The following is a 23,321-nucleotide window of genomic DNA, read 5'->3' on the forward strand; positions in this document are numbered from 1 at the left end:
TAGTCGGCAAACACGATGTGTTGTGTGTCGTCAATTTCTTTGCGCGTCTGTTTTCCGTTCCGTTCCTTAGACAGGAGCGGTACAACGATATCACCGAAACCGAAAAGGGCCCGATACTTCCTTTCGACCCGCAACTCACACATCCAGTGCGAGTTCGTTTTTTTTGCGTGTGTCCCAATTTGATGATCCTTGCAAATCATGTTTATTCAGCATTGGGTGCGTAGCGTTCGCTTGCTGCTCGTCTGTTTATGATGGGGGTTTATGATGATGCTGCCGGCAGCAGATTACTACCACCCCCGATTGGAAGGCTGTGTGTGTGTGTGTGTGTGTGTGTGTGTGTGTGTGTTTTTTCAAACTTACTATCCCAAAAATATTTCCTCTTCCCCAAAAATCACACAACAAAACTCCGTAAACATGGCTGCGGCACATTATGGTTCTTACACCAAAAACCTTCTTCACGCTCTTTGAAAGCGGACGAGAAAAAAAAAGGAACTTGAAAACCAAATTATCTTCCAATTCGGTGACTTTCTGTTTCCTGCTGGAAAGACGAAAACGGGGAACTCGCACGACGCACCAAATGAGCCGATATTTATGCATGCGCACATCACACAAACACTCACGTATTCGCTCACGTACTCCTCCACCGACGGCGTGTGTGGTGAAACCATATTTTTATGAATTGTATTTACATATCTCACAGTTTACACATCGCACATCGAATAGAATAGAAAGCAAAAGAAAGAGAGAGAAAGATAGAGGATTTTCTTTTCAAAGAAAGTATCCACAAAATTTGATCCACCCAAAGACGACTTTGTAAAAAACGGCACCCAGAATACGTTGGCCAGGCGGGAGGGAGCATGAAAAAAATGGCCCATAAACTTTATGAGTTCTCGCAACGAAGCCACCCAACGAAGTGTGGTTTATGAGCTCGAGGCTAAGGGTGCCATCTTTCGCCTTCATAGCGACCCTTTTTTATTTTTGTTTGGGAGTTGTGGTTTAACGAAGAAGCAGCTCAACTGTTTAACCTAATTTTGGAATTCTTTTGTGCCCCGGGAAGTTTTGGGTTTTTTTTACTATGCACAAAATCGCTTCCACACTATCGCTGGACCGTACCGTATAGTGTTTGCGAGCCATTTTATCACCTCATAAAACGAAGTGCCGCGAACCCATACCACAGTGGTGACCGGCGGTTTCCCCTTGGTGCATCTTTTATTGTGCAGATTTTTGTTTGTTTTCGGTTTGGTGCATTAAATCGAATGAAAATCTCCCAATCCACTTTCCTGCTTTAAACTAATCAAAAATGGAAAGTAGTTTGTGTGCGTTTGTCGCCTTTTAACGTTACGCTCGCGCTTTTCGTTCGCGCGTTTCTATTTCCACGCAACCGTGCATCAGCCTTTCTTTTCTCATGGCCGTCTCTTCTTGGTGGCGCATAAAAAGTGGCAAATTTTCATCCATAAAAGCGATGCTTATGTGAGAGCAAGCGAGAAAACCGAAGGCAACCCGTCACATGACAACGAAAGGGCAATTTTACTGCTTTTCCACAGCTATTAAACTGCTCTTTACCGATCGCTTACAACGCTCGTTTCGCTGTCAGATTCAATTTTCAGCGAGAGGGAGGAAGTCCTACGCTAAAACCAGTGCTAAAACGACGAAGCAGGGGGGGTAGGATTCGGGTTGGAACGGTGGCGTTGTTCCGAACCCATATTCCATCCCTGCCTACGAGCTCGGCCAAGTGAAATATAGAGAGTGAAAGCGTTGAAAAAGGCATAAAGCAAATCAAGCGATACACAACATGAGCGCTTGCCGCTCGCTTAAGGACGCTAGCATGGGGACACGCTCTGCCGGGTCGGTCGGTCGGTCGGCCGGTCGGTTGGTCGCTCTCATCCGCCGCGCTGGAGTGGATGTGTGAGTGTCATAAAACTAACACCAATAAAAATTCAATCAAATTTCGATGGGTTTTCGATCGTCTCGAATGATTTCATCTCGAGCAGCTCGAGTTGATCGATGCCGCGATGAGAAGGGGGAGGAGTCGCATCTATGCCCTTTTCATACTGGCTCGGCGGCGGCTGCTTTTTACGGTCCACGCGGGCGTGTGCTTGTGTGAGCGTTTATGCATACTCTTATTTCATGGCATTTCGTGGGACGAGCGTGGCAACCATGTGAAGATGGGTGGGACAAAATTTATAAGCATAAAAGAAGTGATCACTTAGGGCAGCGCAAAATCCTTTTCATCCATGAAGATTAAGGTGTAAAAATTGTATGGAAGGATGGATTGGAAAATATTTTAAATTTTATAAATATTCTTACCATATTTTTTTGAAGAGTTTTAATATGGATGAATCATTTCGTTGGCATCAGGACGATAAGAAATCCAATCTTTTTTTTTACATATTTAGATAAAATGCTAAATTTGAAATGTTAGGTTTTCATTTATTCTTTTGCTTAGAAGTTTATTTTATTTCTTCAATATCGAGAATTAGTAAAAACATCTCGTTTTCATGTCTCATTTTCATTATTCAAAAAAGATACTAATAGAAAGCTCATTTCTATTCTAGAGAGTGTTTGAAGGCAAAAACATGTAACCGTTGGGAAATTACAGCTTTAAGTTGCCAGTATCTAAGCCTTAGTGAACATCATTTCTGCAATGTTCTTTGAACATTGAATTTAATATGAAATGTTTGGACTCATCTTTCATTATTTAAAATTTATTTTGCCCGATTAACTGTGTTTGCTGTTGTTGTAAGAGGGTTAAATGGAGGAAATAATTCAACTTCTTTGGAAAATACCACTTTGGAAAATAAATAACCAATATTTACGCATATAATAATAAAGGTGAATTGCTCGTTGAATAAAGTTTAGTTTTGGTACAAAAATGGATTTTCTAAATAGAAAATCTACAATATAATGAAATTAATCATAAAATTAGCCTTGGCCAAGCCAGTAATAATGTAATAATGCTAGTAATAAAGTGCAAATGCAAGCCAGTAATAAAGTAATAATGCCAGTAATAATGCTGAATGAAGATTTTAAGGCTACCAGAAAGCCTGTTTGGGTAAAAGTTTTCACCCGTTCTGTCAAAAACTGACGTTCAAATTTGGTTATAAAAACATTCTATTAGACTAACTGGTCTACAAACACTTTGATTCTAGGTATCACTAGTTGATCACTTGTGCACCTTGGGATGAATGAAAACACGAATGTATTGCCATTTTTTCGAGTAGGTACTCGAATCTAATTTTAGCTTTGAGGCTGAAATAATCCAGGCTAAAAATCGCAGGCTAGTTTTGTGTGAGGTTTTTGTATGGAGTATTGACATGATTTCAGCCGCCAACTGTCCAACTCCACTTAAAAAGCTGACTAGGATTGTGAAGGGCCCCAAAATCAGATTTTTATTCAGGAAATAGTTTTTACGTCGACCAAAATGTTTGAAGAGGATTTTAAATTCACCGAGATATTTAAATAAATAAAATCGTTTACGTCGTGTTATAGCCCAAACATACACAAGTAAAAGGGATTTTCTGAAAATAATTGCTCAGCATTGACACGAGGCTCATAATAACATCAAATCCATTAGCATCGCATGCACAATCCCTCCGGATCCTTTTATTTAACTTTGTGAATTTACTTTCAATTAATTAGCGCCTACTTTGGAGCATCAATATTGATCTCCCATCGAACACAGCAAGTGATAGAGCTGTCGTTTGGCTCGGGCAAAAACTTTTCCATTCCATTTCCACACGAACGATTTATCGGATGCCATCAATTCGGATGCCATCACTATGCCACATTCCACTCGCGCGCAAAACCTGCTGCCTGCTCCCGAAATCGATCGGAAGCAATTTCTTAATCTTGCGTACCTAAGCAATGTGCCGTCGGAGCATTCCGGGTTTGCTCTGGCTTCCGGAATGATAATTTCAAACGTACGAACGCAATGGTTTATAAAATCGCTTCATCACAACTTGTTACCGGCGTTGGCGTACGCTTGAGTGAGGTAGAAATTGAGGTCTGAGTGCAAAGTGTAGAACGAAACGGCCCAAAACAGCTAGCGGCAAACAAAACGGCGTACAACGGCATCAGGATAAATTAGGCTCATCTCAATCTCGTGCCCTCCACGGTGAAACACAAGTGTTGGGGGCCGGACCAGAGATGGCAAATTGCACATCCGTGTCTATATCCTAGTGCCACCGAGTATCGAACCCCTCAGCAGTGAAACTTTTGCCAAGCCGTGGTTCGAAAACATGTTGGCAGAAATTAATTTCAACCCACTTCACATTTTACTGCCGCCAATATGTTGCGGATTATGGGTTCGTTGGGGATCGTCGGGGATCGTTGTTTGGCTGCCGGTCGTCCCACCAACACCGCCGGCGACTCCACGCTATCGAACAAATTCGAAACGGCAAAGAAATTTGATGCGTATCGGCCGCCGCACGCGTACGACCATACTGCTGAGCTCAGCCGGGACAGAAACTTTGTCCGGGTGCGCCCATTTCCACCGCAGCCAATTTCTGAACGTTGGCGGAAAAACCTCAACGAGTTTGACGAGTTGTGTTGCCGCGCGCTGGCAAAACTTGCGCCTCATCCCCTCGGAAAGCGAGGGAGTCTGTCAAGTGGGTGTGCTGACAAATGAGATCCATTCACTGAAGTCGGACAAGGGTTTTTTTGGGACCGGGATGGCACGGGAAGTCAGTTATCGTCTGCTGCCTGAAAGGGAGAGAAAAAAACGGGAGGCTTTCCTTTTCCCCTTTCTTTCCGGGTTTTGGGATGGAGTTTGTCCAACTTTCGCTCGGTGGGCGGGCAAAACAAGAAAGGAAACTACCCTCATTAGCCAGCAGCGGGCAGAAAGGAATTGTGAAGCTACGATTGTTAAGCGATACTATCAAACTAATGGCAGCCGACGTTAACCCCTCTTTCTCTATCTTTCTCTCTTGCACACGTTGCCTCTCTCCTCCTATTTCTTCATCACTTCCCGAAAGGGGCACAGAAGAAACCTTCCGGAAGTCCATTTTTCGGAAGGGCGGCTCCGCTTTTTCCGGTGACCGCTGTGATAGATTTCTTTCGTGCCTACCGTCACCCCAAAAAACGGAGGAAAATTTTTTTTGTTGTTTTGGTTCCTCCGAGTGAAACAAAAACAAAAACAGGAGCGAGAAATCACAAGTGGCAATCAACTTGTGAACGATAAGAAAATATAACGAGCGCGAAAGGAAGAAGAACGTTGGGGGAGAGCGATAGTGCGGGAAACTAAGGAAAAGAGATTGTTTCAGCAAAATGCAGCCTCAGCAGTTGGTGAAAAACAATGAAATATTGCTTGTTAAGATAAATGATAGAACGGATTGGTTCAAGATAAAATTACGCCCTGAAAATACGTACAAATAACCAAATCTGAAGGAATAGTTCTTACTTTAAAATAGTATAAAATAGTACAGAAAAGTTGCAAAAGAAATGTTATTTTTAATTTCTGTAAAACAAAAATATTAAGATCAATATATGACTAGTGTTGCTAAAATTCGTCATGATTTCATAAAGTTGTGACGATTTGCAAAGAGACGATCATTTTGCATTGAAATTTGCGTCTAACTTCAAATGTGTTGCAATTAATACAGTTCTTTCTGCTGCTGAAACAATGCTCATTTGGCTACAAACATGTTCTTTATATTAAAAGTGTTCAATTATTATAAACGTTTATAATTTCAGAGGTAACTACTGAAACAATAAAATACATAAAATGAATTGTCCATTCGATTTTAACTAGTCCTAGGTGTCATTTAGTTAATTGCCTGTCTATCTAAATGTGGAATCTAAATTTACAATGCAAAAAAAATTATGTAAGGGCTAGAACAAGACTTGACGAAGAGCTGTAAAACTCACAAATTTCAAATAGAAAAGCAAGAAAAAACCCTTCAGTAAATATACAACCTCACTGCGGCCGATAGTTTGCTTGTTGTGAAACTATAAAAATAATTTACAAGTTAAACGATTTGTGTTTCTTATTCCCCACAATCACCAGCATCGTACTGCGTCGTCTGTTATAAATAATACGCAAAAAGTTTCCCTTCCTTTAGTGTGCTTCTTTTTTTCTTCTTCTTTTTGATTGTTGTGATACTCAGCTCCCACGGTTTGGTGGGCCCCGGATATCCAACCATCAGCCTCACCAAATTCATTCGAATCGTAAACGGAATGGCAAAGAAAATCGCTGAACTTTTGCATTTGATTTTGATGCTTTTGATCGGCGGCGCACTCGGGAAAAGCTTACTGCTTGCTGGGAGTTTTTTCTTTTTCATACCAGCATTATTGTTATCGCTGATCGGTTCGCCATTTTGCGCTAAAGGAGCATTTTTCGGTTCGGGAGGGAAAACTTTTCCTCCCCGTATTTATCTCTGTGTGTGCCGTTCGTTCGCTCTCTGTGTCTGTCCTACCGGCTTCTAGGGATCGAAATTGTTTGTGATTTGTTTTTGTTTGGCTGCTTGCTAATACATCTTCTTTCCCTTTGCCCAACCGTTTTCTTGGTAGTTCGATTTACTGCAGTAAGCTTGTTTGTTTTCTTATCGCAGAAGGAGTTTTTCTTTCCCGGCGCCGCCCGTGCCCCAGATTGATAAGACGTTCGAGATGAAATTCTATTTACTGTCTCGCTGTAGGTAGCATTCGTCGAAATTCCACCTCCAATGCTTTCTTTCGCTCACGCAAGGTTGGGTGCACGGTTGGTGGCGCGTTTTTCAGCACCTCAACACGTTCGCCCGCTTCTCTAGCCTTATTTTGCTTCACTAATCTTTCCTACGCTAAAGTCTCGAAACCGTCAACCGTATCGTGTTTCCTGAGTGGTGTGATATCATCTCGCGGAAAGCGTAAAAAGTGAAAAATGCCAACAAAAAAACCAAATGTCTTCCACATGAGAACGGATCCAATATCGTTACGTGGCAGAAAACTTACTTCAAACAGTGTTGTTGGCGGGCGCGCTCTGTCAGGGGAAACTTTACGAAAGCACACATCCATTCAATTGGCATGGCATTAATTTAAAGATAGCGCTTCGCGGCTCTCGACCGAGATTGCCTCGTACACTCGAGGTTTTGCGATTTTTGGCTCCTGTCATGGGTTCGTTCCTTCGCGCAATCCGTACCCACTTGATGAAACGTTTGTTTGTTGGGCGCGTCAAGCTAAGTTGGTTGTTGATGTGTATTGTGTATTGTATGTGAGGCAAGAAAATCAAAGCACAGGCGTTGTATGTGTGGGTGTGTGTGTGTTAGCCAAAAGTGATTCCAGCTGGCAGCGCGTTACGCGAAATAGAGTGAAAATAAATCCGTCCTAGGATGGATAGGATTACGCGCACGATCGATTGAGCCTACTGTCAACTGTTTACCGGCGGCAGAAGGAAATTGGGATGCGATGGAAAACAATTCTACTGAAATTTGTTTTTACTCGATCGGGGAGGTGTTTGGGGAAGAGCACAAAAAAAAACATTGTTTGCAATTTAAACTGATGATTGAGATTGAATCTGGAGGAAAGGCGATTCGATGAAATGAAAATATCATCGTTCCACAATATGTATTAGTTTGGTGAAAAACATCAATATCTGAATAATATTGTATATATTAATCGATTGCTGCTGAAATGAAGAGGAGCTAAGATTTCTAAGAAAGAAAATTGTTTGAGGTGTACAGCGATGGCTTCATGAGACTTAAATCTTTACTATAATATAACTCCAAGGGTTAAAAAAACACTTTTTAGAGCACAACTACTCATCTTAACATACCGTTTTATTGTAAATGATGCTTTAGCATGGCGTTGGAGTGTACAGTAATTTAAAATCTTTCGCAAAAATTTGATTCAATAATATCTCTTTTTTTTTTATTTAATAGGATTAATTATTTGCCATTACTAGGCAATCTAAACGAGAAATGAAGTTAAAATATTGATCAATTTAGTTTCTTTAAGTAATAAATATTGGTTTTCTTTGTGCATGAGCAATAAATAAACATTTTTGATAATAAATTTAATTAATTTAATAATTTTATAAAACATAAAATGAACTTTTTGGACCATTTTTCCTTGTATAAAAAGTTTGAACCGTGGTGAACCTTGTTCGTGTTATAATACAAAAGATTTAATTGTTTGCTAAAAAAATACATCATCGACATCCTACAAAAACCCTCAGTTCAATAGATGCTTTTCATGCTATGTTTGATTGTTTTTTTTTTATTTTGATTAGATATATTTGTTTTTTAAATTTATTGTTTTATAAATTCAATCAGATAAAAATGTTTCCAATTTTATATGCAATGCATCTGGTAATTTCAATCCATTCAATTAGCAAATTGCATTAATAAAATCAAATAATACAAATTGATACCACAATTAAAGTGCTTTTCATTCATTCATAAAAAACGCTTTAAAATACATCGCCAACCATCGCTCGGGCGCTCGGGGTCCAAAGTTTATCGCCACCATTCGCTCCGGCTGTTGACTCAATTTATGAGGCTCGTTCGGTTGAATGCACAGCAGCAAAAAAAAAAAAACAAAGGCACCATTTCAAACCCGAAGCATAATTTTCGCTTCGCCGAACTCGCAAGTTAAATTTTCCCTCTCGTGCATAAAACAACTCGCGCGCGCGCGCGCCCGCACACCGGCATGAAAAACGATTAGCAGCGAAACGCCTCGCGGGGCGTTAAGTGTTGCCAACGATGACCACACATACGGTGGGTCATAAATATCGAATGGCGAATCAATTTACACCCGACGCAGCACAACCGGACGAGCCCGGCGGCGGAGGATATGAGAAGTTTGTGGTGCCGCAAAACGGGGGGCTCTTTCCTTCGCCCCTTTCCACGCAAAAGTGCAAGTGTTTGCAGAAGCGTAAGAGGGGGGCAAAAGTGACACATTCGAAATGCTGCGACCGGTCAATGTACGGGCGATAGAAAAAGGGGGCAAACGCCGACACACAAAACAAAAATAAGGAAATAATGTCTTTTTGACAACTGCCCCATAAACGTTTGATTGATTGAGGAGGTTCAATGAACGAGCGTATGAAAAAAAGCGCGTTGTAGACGGTTTTTTTTTCGAAATTTCAAGTAGCGGAGGATGTTTGGACTTTTTGGTTGCGATTCAACACACTGCCAACAATCATGAACCCAGGGCAAGCAGCGTGTACTTATTCTATGTTAAGCCGAATTTTCCCCCAAAAAGTACGAAACAAGCAAAAAAAAAAGACATGATGTTGTTCACCAATCAATTACACTTCTTCGATTGGCAAGCAGATTAAGCGTGTGTCCGTACCGCAGCAAATGTGAGCAATGTGTGTCGGCCTATAAATAGGTGTACCGTCAATTCGATCTTTCATCATCACGATCTAGTCTTTCTGTCTGTTCGGTCAACTCGTCCAAAGCCAATCCGACCTCCCCCCAGAGACAACGATGCAGTCCTTCACCGTCGTAGCGGCAATCCTTTTGGGCGTGTGCGTGCTCAGCTGCACGGCACAGTACGGTGGCTATGCACCGCATCCGAAGCCAGCGCCGAAACCGGCGGCCTACCATCATGCACCGGCACCGGCGATGCACCACGGAGGCTACCACGGCGGCAAGGCTGGCCATCATGTGCCGTGCGGCTCGAACCTGCTCGTCTCCTGCTCACCCCACGTAGCGACCGTCCCGTGCGCTCCGGCACACGCTGGCGGCCATCAGTACCACCAGCACGGTGGCCACCATGGCGGATACCGTGCGTTCGAGCAGGCCGAATCGGAAGCTGATGCGGAATGAGTGCGGCGCGAAGTGAGGAGAGGTTTTTGGTGACACAAAAAGAAAACCACCCAGTCTGTGTGAAAAGCTGTCTTGCTGGCTGATGTTTTGGCGTCGGCGAGTGATAATAAAACTGGCGAATGTTAGAATGCGTAAACTGTGGCAGTGTTTTGTGCGATGGGTGTTGGTGCGGCTCTAAGCATCCGAAATGGGAGGAAAAAAGAGTGTTTTGTGCAACAGCTGGCACGAGGAGATGATTTTTGCATTTGCATGATGCGTTGATGGCAACACACACAGGAAAGAGGTTTCTTTAGCATCATCATCAAATTGGTCCCAGCTGGGCTGGAGACAACAGACAAAAAAAAAAAAACAGAAGAAGCATTTTTATCGACATTCTGCCCTGATAAAGCGAAAACTCAAATAATCGTTTCCAGCTGTAGACGCAAACAATCCTCCGGACCCGATCAATATGCCCGGCCAATAATTAATTCCTCATCCGGTGTCCGGCGCTTTCGAAGCTGCAGCAAACCAATCGATGGCCATATGGAATCGGTGGTTTGTGGGCTTTTTTTTCGCTTTCCTTTTTTGTTTCGTCTACAAAACCCACCTGCCCTCCTGCTCAGTTCGTTCTGAATGGTGGTTCTGAATAATGCAGCAGCATAACCGATGCAAAAAGGGGAACTCGCTACTGCCACACCAACCTGCTCGGCCGGTAATGGGATATTGTCACTGATTTCATAATTAGCTCCATTGCCGACCGGGTGTCGGGCGGGTCATTTTTGTGTCAGCTGCCCCATGCACACACCCACACCTTAATGCCATTATGATGAAGGGTTTCCGTTAATGAGAAATGAGGCACGGAAATAAGACTGTTAATAACTTGCATCCCGAAACCGACACACTGCCCGTGAACCGGGAGCTGAATAATGCAATCATTTGTGAGTGTGTGTGTGTTTCGTTCCTTCGCCTACGCGTCGAAAGTTAACAAACACATAATTAGCCGTGAATGATGGTGATGAAATGGGAATTGTTTGCACAGCCATCAGCGCAAGTTGGGCATCAGTTTGGCGAAGAGGATTAATGCAACGATTGAAAAGCTTCAACTCTGTGGGTTGTGGTTTTATAATGAAGGGATTGCTGATTGCTGTAGCATAATACAGTTATTTTGCGTTGTTCGAAATGTGCAGAATCAACAGCATATACTATAGTTACTATGACTTTGTTTAAACAAATTCGTTACTTTTATGTCAGAGTTCAATCATACACAGTGTGTAGGAACAAAACTTACTTGTTTGCTCAGTAGTCCGTCGTTTAAGGTTTTGTTTGAGCTAATTCAATCTGTAATGAAAATAAGAAAATTCAATATGTTAGATAACTCGTATCACAATCACACATGCAAATTTTACTTCCTAAATATAATGTTATGTATGAAAAAATGTATCATTTTTGCTGCAGTTTGCGGCATCATGCAAAAACAATTGTTGGAGTAATTCTATTTACGTATTCAGGTGTTGGAAGCTGCTTTCACGATTTAGAACAAGACAAGATAAAATATTGCTATTTAAGCATGTTCAATTGTATTTATGATTACGAAGAAATTGAAACGAAATTAAGTAAATAATATAATTAGGTAACTTTTATTATTTCATATCTAATTGTGTATAAAGTTTCTTATTGTTATTTATTTTGATATTTAAACTACAAAATGATGATCTACAGTGTACCTGCATAGAACTTTTGAGTAGACAATATTTAAAAATGTGTCGACTGATGTTCAAAATCTGACAATGTATGACTGGAATAGTTACAGTTAAAGTTAGAAAATAACTGTGTCTAACTTTTTAATACATTATATTGTTCGTACCATCTAAAGCTCAAATTGCATAAATGTAGTACATTTTACGATAATTTTTTTCATTTTTGTTTTAACAATTCACAATTAACTGTCAAACAAATGGTTATATTTTCTGCAGAAAATGTTATAAATTGTTTGCAATTTGGTTCCATGTTTTTATTTATTTTTTCTTTTTTATGTTAAGAAAACTAATGAGAATCCTAACATAACATAACATGTGAAACCTCCGAACTATGATAATTAATCTTTTTTGTTCAATTTAAAGTCTTGTCAGCGCAACAAGAAAGAAATTAAAGTCGCACAATAACAGCGTCGAGAAAGAAGCATAAAAAACTAAAGATATAATGCTTCCGAAAGCGGCGCACATTTAATGCTTACGGCACATTCTTCACACGTAACCGAAGAACGCGATGGTGTCCGTTTGTACGCAAAACATTCACACTTATGCTGAGTGTAAACTTTTTTTTACTACTGTCATTAGCCAGTCCGCATGTACACGGTGACACAGTTTTGTATAGTTCAGATTTGGCGTTGTTCGATTGCGGAAGTGTGACCACGGTGTCTGTATGTGTGTGGGTGTGTGTTTAAAAAACGAAATCGGGGTCATTTTAAGGTAAGAAGTATACTGCCCGTTAATGGATTTATCGTGTAGCAGAAACCGTGTACTTTTGTTTTTGTTGTGTTGAGTACGAACGCGGTACAACACGGGACCGAGTGGACATGACATACGGTGCCGGGCGCGTACAGTTGCATCCCTTCTGCACGTTTGTCTCTATTGCTCCAAATTGGTCCCGCCACAAACAGTGCCTGACGAGTGCGAGAAAGCTTAAATGCACAAACTTCTCCTGTATGTTGTGTTAGCTTTCCTTGAGGGGTTTTTTTTCTCCCCCGGATACGGCTATTGGTCTCTCCCTTTCTCGGTGTCGCTCACGCATAACCTAACGAGACAGCTGCTGCAGACAGTGCCCCCCGATGGTGGAGCGGCTCAGACAGAAAGAGCGGAAGTTCCCGCAAACATCATGGCAAACATAAACCATAAACACACCAGCCAACCAACCAACCAAACCAAAGCAACCGAAACCATCAGCAGGGGCAACCAACTGTCTCCCAGCGGGAAATTTCTGATTACAGTGTAGGATGTCGTACGGTTGGTCGTGATTTTCCTGTGGCCATTTTTTTTTCGTTGCTGTTATGTTTGTACTGTGCCACAGCCGTGGTGATAGTAGTTTGTTGTCACAGTATTAGCATTAGGATTTCCCATCACCCCTCTGTCTCTCTCTTTTTTTGTTTTTCTCTTTTCATCACGTTTCCCATCCGTTTTGTTTGCATGGGAAATTTTTCATTTGCACTCACTGAACCGTGCGAGATTAGTTTCAATTAGTTTAATGAGTAAGTAAATATGCATGAGCATTTCATCACCGACCGACCGACCGACGGACGGAACAAGCATGCCGGCAAACGGCAGGCCGAGACCAATATCCGGCACTGTACGGGAAAGTACGACCAGCGTACCAGCCGGAAAGAAGCGAAAGTGAGCTTTTCGGTGCAACTGGTTTTGCCGATGGTAATTTATGCCGTTGATAATTGGAGTGCATAAATTAAGTGTCTGTGCGTGGGAGCGCGTGTGTGTGTGTGTGTGGGTGAGTGCGCGTGGTTATGTTTGTGACTCTGTTTGTGGGCAAACATTATGCTTTCTGGTCGCGACTGTTCCAGAGACGCTTTAGAGTGACAGTTCATTCCCTTGGATATGTCATCATTAGCATTCGCGTTGTTATTTTGTGACGTGCGAACCGGTGGAACACGGCACGTGAGGATGGCAATCGCTGAAAGGATTGGAGATACGATATGTGTGGTGTGTGATTTTGTTTTACTGTCAGGCAAAGGGGTTTCCATTACAATTACAGCGAGTAATAAGTTTGCTTTTGTTTTGTCGGCAGAGATGCATGTTGTTGAGAATGAGGAGAAGAATAAGCGAGGGGATAATTAAATCAAAATAACAGTTTGTTCATTCGTCAGCTGACAAATGGGGGTGTTTTATTGTAGCAAACATTTCAGAAACAATATATTGGAAAGGTTGCTTTTGAACGCCTTTCAAATCATTTAAGTTGGGGATAAGTAACGAAAGGCTTAAAGAAGTAGCATGCATCGTGTCTACTTGCTTTTCTTTAACATTTTTATAATTTTTAGTTATATACTCAAAGAAGGCAATGATAATATGCAAGTTAAACTTTCAAAATATTGCATTTACTTGAGAAACAAGAACGTTTAATAGGCTTAAGATTAAACATAAAATTACACTATTTGAGTAACAAGATTTGGTTGGTCAAGATAGTCTACATAATCCTGACAATGTTACTGATTTTTCTTTTTCTTATGACAATTATGAAAATATTATGTTCATGAAATAATATGATCTATTGGCCGAAAAACCTCAAATTTTGATCTTCAGCGAAACATTTGAACTAAACACGTCACTGTACTATTCTCGCCTAATATCCCTCCAAACGTAGGCGTCCCCAGCTTTCAATTGTCGATATAATCTCCTCCACTAACGCCCATGAATCTTTGATTGGAGCTTCATTTAACTTCAGCAGATCGTTAACGCATAAATTCCTCAGCACTTTCGTAATTCGAAACAGTAAAAAAAAACCAGAGCCTTCACTCAGAACAGCAAACTTCAATCAACGGCTGCAGGTCGATGCCACCATCGCAGGTAGCAATGCCATTAAAACTCATCGCTCATCCGGGTTAATCAATTATTGAAAATTGAATTAACGTCGGGTGCTGAACGTGAAACGTAGAAACGAATGGAAAGTTTTACCACTACCTTCCATGTTTAAGTTATTGCGCCATTTTAATCCCGAAACGATGGAACCTCCCGGTCGGCGAGAGGGTCGCACTGGAAAGGGATATACTTTTGGTGCATAATTTGGCACGGGAAAGGGGTGCAAAATGAGTGTTTGTAGGGTTTTTTGTTTAATTCTTTATTTACCCATAAAACAGAAGAATCGATCTAGAGGTAGAATGTTCTGGAGCCAAAGTTTGATGTTGAGCGACTGGCTGACGATGTAAAACTGGGTACTGGGAAGGTTTAAGTTTAACCAAAATACCGCAAACACTTGACGATTCCAAGGGGTTACTCGGGCGTCATCTAAAATACATGCCCTGACCGCACTTACACATACTCTTACACACACACACACACACACACACTGTCTACCGAAAACCGCACCAAGATGTCGATTGGCAGTTTTGTGCGGAATCCTTTCTTTGGTTCTACAGCGCGACTTCAAATCAAGCTGGATGGATTAGGGCAACACCAAAGGATAGAGCAAATGACACACGGGACACAGCTCCACTCTTTGCGGCGATGGGAGTGCTCTTCAACCAAGAAGGTGGTTGATATTAAATTTTAACAACACATGACCCACGAAGAACCGGCTGCTCTGCTTTGGGATCGGTGGAACTACGAGTGTTTCGCTTGCGCACGGTGAAGCAGCACAAAGACGGGTTTCGGCTGATAAGCGGGAATTATGTGCTCTTCATTACCATGAATAATTAAACGTCTAGAAAATGCCTTCTTCGGTGCCAATCGAAGCGACGGCATCTTTTGGGCTAGTGGCAGTGAAGGGTGAGTCTAACAAGGTTTATCGTGGTCCGTTGCTAACGATGCACACAACGCTCCGAAAGCTCCAATTAGGATAGTTTTTAATCAGCTTCAATTATTTAAAGCTCGGCTGGTACGGCTGGATAACTACGACCGTGCGACTACAAAGCAAATTCTTTAAAGGTGAAACGGTGCAATGTGGCTTTAAACTCAAGCACAGCCAACAATAAGCCAACGGTCAAGACGTTCTAGACAGGAAAAGCAAAAGGAAATAAACATTCTTTTTTCCAGACGATGGCTCCGCATCGCGTTGTCTTGAAGCCGGTTGATTTTTCGCTTCTTGAGCTGCTTCACCGATACAATCTTAACGAATTTCAATTGTTTCTAAATACCAAACAGGGCACAGCTTTGCGAGCTATTTTTGGTTACTTTTTTTGCTTTCTCGAACTGAAACTCGAAAAAAGTATTCCTTTTTTTGTGGGGTATTCTTTGCTCCTTTGCCACCATCCAAACAGCAGGAAGTATACAATCTGACCGAAATCGAAATTGAATGTGCCATAGGGCAGGAATGTTTAGGAGGAGGGCAAAGCAACAAAAAAACAGGAAAACAATCTAAACAATTTTAATTTTCATCGAACTGGAGCTAGAACGCGCTCCACCATTGTAGAGCATCGAACGGAGGGCAGTCGAAGGGCAGTCTCTGCCTCCCTCAAGCTGTGAACTGGACCGGAATTCCATACCAAGGGTGGCAAAGTTTATTTTTCAGTTCAATTTTATTTTACTCGTACTTGTTTCTTTTCTTTTTTATGTTGTTGTTGCGACACGAATTATTTATTTCTTTTCTTTCTGCTTCAATTCCAACAGCAGTGGAAACATTCCAGTCCACGTCCGTGCAGGGTCCGAGGGCGGTTAGCGTGGATGACGTTTCGGAAAAGCACAAAGCTTTGCTGCGGCAAAAGGAAAGCGGCCAACCAACGCAATAGGAGCCACTAGCGCCTTTTTGAGTTGGATTTATTTATTTATTTGTTTTTCCGGTTCACACTTTTCTTCGGCCAAGTGGTAAAAATAAAGGCTTTTATTCGAAGCGATCGAGGTTGTCCCTTTGGGTCCCTCTTTCTGTTGTTTGCCTTTCGTATTGTTGTGGCAAATAGTTGCTTTTTTTTGTTGGTTTGCTTCCTTCCATTTTGCTTGTGGCACCGTGAATTTAGTCACCCTTTTTTTATTGTTAATGGACCCATGCCAAGGTGACGATGGATTGTGAACTTAATGCCGACAGCCAAACGATGCTTTATTTCATACTTTACGCAGCGAGCAATCTTTCTTTCCTTTTGGTCGGCTTTCCTTCAGCAGCTCAACAAACTCAAAACCGGCATTTGATGATGAGTGGTCGTATGTTTTGCGTTGGACTTTTTGATTAAAATTCTTTCCCCTAAACTGCATCGCAGCGGGTGTGGTTTGATTGGGGTTGGGGAGGAGTTGAGCTCATTTTCAGCACGGTTGGTTTATTACATTCTTTGGTTTGTGGAGAGGAAATGCTGAAGAATGTAGTAATCTCTTTTTTTTTCGAGTGAAGCGAAGAGATTATTGATCAAGATGGCTACTAAGAATCTTTGAACAGTGCTTATGGGAAAGATTGGAAAGCCGAAGCTTGAAAAACACTATTCAAAAAAGATAATAATTGCAAGCACTCCGCTCCATACGACGGCATTACTCAATCAATTATCTAAAGCAATTGCCTTTTTGGAAGGAAAAGAGGTAGCCATAATATAGAATAAAAGCTAAAGACTTTGTAATCACCAACAAAAGATATTTCTTGGATAGTTTATCACGGATATTAGACAGTCTATTGCCCATAAAATTCTCGTACAATGATTGTAAAGTAAAGTAAATAATTTGTTGCGTAAATAGCTCTTTTAGAATACACACTAAAAAAATGAGCTTTCCGCAGCTTTTTTCGGAGGCGAAGCTAGACCAATTCGCAGCTTTTTGAACGTCAATTGCATATTAGGGGAAATATTCGAAACAGCATATATTCGGAACAGCACAATGTGACTAATTTCTATTTCAGACCATTTGCAGGAATTTTACTAGAAAATTGTACTTCTTAGCCTTGAAAATGATTTATTGCAAATTCTTGAAAACGCTTCATTTTTCATTCAAAAACATAAAATAGCATCATGAATTAGATCATGTGAACAATTGATAAAGGCCAAATGACTTAAACGATACCTATTTCTGGGAAATTACCTGCAAATAACGCTTAACCACATAATATCTATCCTTTTCTTTATCTATTGCACTAAACGTCACTTCCTGGTGATTGGTGTCAACATGTCCCTGCTGTCCGCTAAACTCATAATAGCTCAAACGGTGAGCTGAAAGTGAGGTTAAAAATTACACCCAATTACTCTTACACCCTCGCGAGGCAACATTCCACACAAGCTTTTATGGATTTTCCTTTTTCTGCTTCAACCGTTTGCCACAATTTCCTTCGCCCAAGCATAAAGGCGCTAAATTAACCCTACCCACCCTCCCGCCCACGCCGGAACAGGCTAGCGTGTTGGACTTGTTTAAACTTTAATTATACACTATGCACCGACCTCGACCGACTTGGCAAAGTATGGCGGTGAGTTCCGGTGATGTTACTACGGCCATAAAAACTCGACGATACGAACGAGAGCTCAAGCGTTGGTTTTGGTGCGAGGTGCAAAATACAATTTCCTTTCCACTCCGATCACACCATCCCCCTTTGAGGGTAGATTGGTTCTGGCATTGACCCATCAAATGGCTTGCCGGAGCTTTGAGGGTGGGCAATAGAAGCCACGCGCTGACAACACACCAACGTGTAAATGAACAACAGAACATAGGCAGGCTCCAACTGGCAACGGCAGGGCAAAAGCTTCTCCCGGGAACGGACCGAACGACGATTGTTCTGTGAGGCAAAAATGTATCCCTGTGTGCACATTGCAATTACTGTGTGTGTGTGTCGCGCCTTCGCGCTTTCCCCTTACGCCACATTATGCACAACCTGCAGCAACTTGCACTGCAGTGAACGTTTTGTTTTCGATCGGACCACTGACACGATCGGGAAACAGGGAAACCAGCCAGCGGGCGAATGCACAAGCCAAGTGGAAAATCACTTTTCAATTAAAAAACTTTTTTATTAGTTTTTATTTGCCCAACTTCTTTCCACCTTCCCCACGCGGAACGCCTTTAACTCCTTCGGCAGGGCTTTTCCCGGTATGGGAGGAGTCGTGAGGGAAAAGGAAAAGGGAAACCAACGTATGCAACGTGAGACTGCATTGAAAGGGTTGTTGGCCCGTGCCCGAGCCATAGCAACCGAACCTTTTCAGTGCTTTAAATTACGCGTCTGAAAATGGGAAAACTTTCTTCACATTTTCCATTTCCTGCCGGTACGCATTTCCTGTCCCGGCAGCTTGGATCAGTCCCGGGCGTTTACAGCGTGTGAGTGATGGCAGATGGTGTTTTTATTTTGTTTTATTGCCATTACATTTTACTGTTTGTATTAGCGAATGCAGCATGAATGTTGGTTTTTTATGCAATTTTCGTTTTTCCAATTGGAACTTAACGCATAAGGATGAATGCAATTGAAAAAGTCCTTTTTAAAATCAAATTGATCATGTAAAATTTTATGAGTTACTTTAATTTTGTCAATAAGCCAACTTTTATACGGTTTTTACACAGTATATTAAATTTATTTTATAAAACTGGTAAAAGATGTTGTTTTTATGTTCCTGCATGAAGTGAGAATGCATGAATGTTCCTTGGTAAAAAAAACATGACTTTCTTCAAAAACTTAATCTATTCTAAATCTCCCAATACCTCAAAACAAATTGAAAACAGCATCATTTACGCACAAAACGTCTCAATCTCCCGTCGCTCTGTTATCTCTGCTCCACTTCCTCGGCGGCAAACAAGCTGGCAAGAAATGGGCCGAGCGTGAACAAAAAATCCCCCACCAACAAGTCCTTACCAAACCGCTGGCGCTTCCTTCCACTGGTATTTCAATCCGGCTGAACTAATAGCATCCGCAAATCCGAAAAAATACAAATTCTCGCACAGCAAGCCGACAGCGGTTTTTGACGATTAGGATGATGACTGGTGCGAAGCGGAAACGGATCGCTCTCCACCACCTCCGCCATCGCTGCTGGTTGGGCGTGTGGTAAAGTCAAAGGCGGGTCAACATTGACGTTGCGTTGCTGTTGCCGCTCCCGGGGGAGGCAAAGGGAAATGATTACGTGGCGTTATTACTGTTTCTTATGCTTCCTTTCACATGGATCGAGATGTGTTTTCCATTCCAGGGCACACTCGCGCGTTGACATGACGAAAATAAGAACGAAGCGAGCAGACGAAGACGAAGACAAAGACGGGGAAGGCTTTTTTCTCTTCCCTCCGTTCTCTAAAATGATATTTGAACACTCTAATCGTCTGGGTTTGATCGTTTCCGGGACGAATCCGCAGGAGAAGGAAAGGCTGTGGGACTTGCTTTCTCTTCTAGCATGTGTGTGTGTATATTTGAAAGGGAGGATTTTTTTTGCAACATCTTCATCATTTCTAAAGATGAAAAATGGTTGACTTCTTGGCCCGGGGGGGTTGCTGACTCGACTGCCGATGACATATGAATAGATGGAAATGAAAGCCGAGCAAACATGATCTGCTAGTGTTGTTCGTGTTGGTTGGATGGTGATGGTTCTTGTAGCCCAGGCATAAGGCTAAGCTTCGAGATCCGAGGATTCACTCAAGCGCAAAAGATATTTGTTTTTATTGAACCAGAAATGATCGATCGATCCCGGCAGCGGGAGGATTAAAATGAATGTCGCTTCCAAGTAGTAGAGTCGTCGGTTGTTAAGCTACTTGGAGATTATAGGAAGTAGACAATTGGAAGAAGTAGGCTTTTCATACCATACCAGCATTTTTTTCATTTTCATACCAGCATTATTCAAGTACAGATAATAATTATGAACATTGAATAAATAGTCGTGTAAAATTAGAGCTATACATCTTGTAACAGGAAACTAATTCGTTTCAACTTCAAATATAGTCATTTAACTATACGAAACATCCAAGCCGTTTCGATCCAAAGCCTTCAAAAGTAAGAAAAAGATGTAATAAATGTAATTACTGGTTTACTCAATGCAATTAAAAAGTTCTGAAAAACAAGAAAAATTACAAAACTACGCTAGATCGAGCAAGAAAACTAGACTTTTAAATTAATGAATTCTTTCTCTTAAAAAAAAGCAAACCAATCTCCCAAAGATACCTCTTTAATTTTGGCGACTAAAACACACGGAAAAGACAGTGAAAAATGTATGCCTTCCACCTACGGGACTTACATTATCACATTGCAAAACAGTTTGCACTAAAAGCACAAAAAACCCCCCATCATTTTAAAGGGTTACATCCGTATCCGCAGAACAAAGAAACAAGCATCTAATGTGTCCACCCTGCTATCCCTGCTGTGTGCACGGCTTGGTGCAAGTGCAGCTTCGCAGCCACTGGCACACTTATACACAGGAGAACTATCGGTGTGTGTGTGAGGGGTAGGCAGCCACTCCTGCACTGCTTGTTCGGCGAACGTCGTTAGCATCACCACCACGGCGGTGTACGGCAACTAACCCAACTTAGCTGCGGTTAACAAGTAGCAATGATGATGCCAGCGGCGGTGCAGCAGTGCAAACCGGACGGAGAACCTCTGCTGAACAAACCGGGATATCATCCCCAAGCTGGAAGAGGTGATAGTAAAAAAAACAGCAGAAACCCGTGCGGAAAGGTGCAAAAAGTGAAAAGACTGTGGCAAAAGTGGTTGATATAAATTATTTACAGCTCTTGCGGTTAGAGAGCGGGCATGATTCTTTACTTCTCTACGTGGTCTTTTTTTGTTTTGTTCGTTGAGTCGGTGTGTGCGCATTACAACCACACTGGGAGATGGCACACGTAGGTGACAAGCGGTCCCCTAACCAGCACGGCAAACTCCCAGCGGGAGAAGGTCGGAAAAGGAAATGCCATGCTCGGTGCTTTTGAAACAAAAGCGAAGGAAACCACCGGCCCCGTAGCCCAGGAAGTGCCCGGAAGCGAAGAGAATAAAATTTGTTGTAAATTACCTTTAATACGTTCAATGTACGTGGCTGCTGGGTGGGTGTGGGAGGGGTGAGGAAGGGGGGCCCGCAGTAGGAAGTACAATGGAGCACCATCGTTGCAGTGGGCCACCTTCTAATTTATGTGCAAAACGCGAGGGTGAATAGATGAGGAGAAGGGAGGTGCAGAATTTCCAGCTTTTTAACAACGAGTCCCAAATGGGTCGAGATATCCTTTAATGTTCGCCACCAGGGGGAGGATGGATGGTTGCTTTATGCCATGGCGAATGGAATATTTGTGGGAGAATGGCCATTTCACAGAAAGTGATACCTTTTTTGTGTGAGTTGTTATCTACTTGGTGTTCGCTGGGAGGGAAAAAAACGGATGATGAAAGAGTGATGTCAGAGAAGCAATGAGACACTTTTATCATGAAGTAACGAGCATTTAAACATCTTTAATATATATTTCTTATTTCTTTAAATTTCTAGAATTAACAATGATCATCGTGACAAACAAAGAAACTGAGATGAAAATTTGTTATTTAAATACTATTTATTTTGCTAAACGCCTAGATTTATGCAATGTTCATTATAAATATTCTTTATTAGACATTTGACAGTCGTTTTTAGGACCTTAAAAAGTTGAATTTATCAAACAACTCGACAAAATTGTTATGATAATGATATCAAGACTTCATGGGGACAACATTGCAGCAATTAATATAAAACAAGATGAAATATAGCGTCTCAATCGTGACATTTAAGTCTTTGAGCCAAGTAGTCGTAACGATACTGTAGGTATTCTGCATTGATTTGTTACAACTGCCGATAGAGTTATGACCAGCAGAAGTAGCACTTCCGTTAACCACATGGAATGTGTATTTAAAAAGCTTTGTGATAAAACATTAATCAAATCACTGGAAACCCTTAAGCCTCTCAAGCCTTACCACCACTCAAGAATAAACCAAGAGCCGGTAAGAATCAGTTCGCTTCCAAGTGATTCAATTTAGCAGTGAATAATATAACCCCATAATGTTCTTAATGTACAGGCAGGCCTAGAGAGCACCCGATCGATGATAGCCCGTTGACCTGAACGCTAGCACCGTACGCCGTATGTCATGCCACCCGCTCCTCCCGGATGTCGAGGAAATTAGTTTAAACATGAAACAATTACCCTCCGATTGCAGCAGGCGCTGAATGGAAACCCGTTCCAGCAATTGCTAAACCTTCGTCTTCACAGTTTCCTACGGTGGAGTGTACACGGTATCGTTCCCGCCACTCCCGTCTCAGTCGAACGAAGAAACCCTTCAAGGCTTGGCTAACGTTTTTGTGCAAGAAGCAGCAGCATGGCTAATCGGAGGAATCAGTGTCAGTGTGAGCTGATCTAATCACGCTGCGAGAACGGTGGGAAGTGTTGGACATTGCAGAATTAAACACAGAAGAACGCCCTGTCCGGAACGTGGAGCAAGAAGAGTGAAGTCTGTGACGCACAACAGGACGAGCGACACAGGTGTACGAATTGCATCATGTTCTCGCAGCTGCTGGCTGCTATGGTTTCCTTCTCAAGAAGCAGCTTCCGCACAATGCTAATGGTGTCTAAAATAACACTTTCTCGCTCTCTTTCTCTCTCTCTTTCTCTCTCTCTCTTTCTCTCTCTCTCTCTCTCTCTCACACACACACACAAACACACTCATTTGCTATCGCGTAAGACCACAGTCAAGACAGGAGGAAGAAATTTAATTTGATTTGTTATCGTTTCAGGCAAAGTGCACCGTTGCGAAGGAAGCGGAGAACTGGTGATGCAAAGACTTTGATTGAGCTGCTGGCAGGTAGACGGTCGGGTTCGGTAGCATTAGCAATCCCGTTATGATACCTCGAAGACAGCCCGGAATGTGCATCAGCTGGTCGGTCCAGACCCCATGCACACCAGACAGGTGGTGCAATTTGTGGATTATAATGAGACAAGTGAAACCTTGCCCTCGTATCAGAGTGGAGAGCGTGGAAGGTGAGCTGGTAAGAGGTTGGAAGTCCCAATTCACGTG

The 23,321-nt window shown here is 42.0% G+C and overlaps 2 protein-coding genes across 2 annotated transcripts in view; one reads left to right on the top strand and one right to left on the bottom strand.

Moving 5' to 3' along the window:
- LOC121595498 overlaps positions 1-23,321 on the bottom strand; it is an 85,458-nt gene that overhangs the window by 10,909 nt on the left and 51,228 nt on the right. The window contains exon 6 of the mRNA XM_041919527.1: positions 11,011-11,060. Coding sequence (XP_041775461.1) covers positions 11,051-11,060 — 10 coding nt within the window. The 3' untranslated portion in view covers positions 11,011-11,050. The remainder of the gene's footprint in view (positions 1-11,010; positions 11,061-23,321) is intronic.
- Positions 9,402-9,743, top strand: LOC121595497 (vitelline membrane protein 15a-2-like). Its single transcript, XM_041919526.1, has one exon. It carries the CDS (start codon positions 9,402-9,404, stop codon positions 9,741-9,743), a length of 342 nt encoding a protein of 113 aa, XP_041775460.1.

Source organism: Anopheles merus, chromosome 3R (assembly GCF_017562075.2).
Source record: "Anopheles merus strain MAF chromosome 3R, AmerM5.1, whole genome shotgun sequence".
Classification (NCBI taxonomy): domain Eukaryota; kingdom Metazoa; phylum Arthropoda; class Insecta; order Diptera; family Culicidae; genus Anopheles; species Anopheles merus.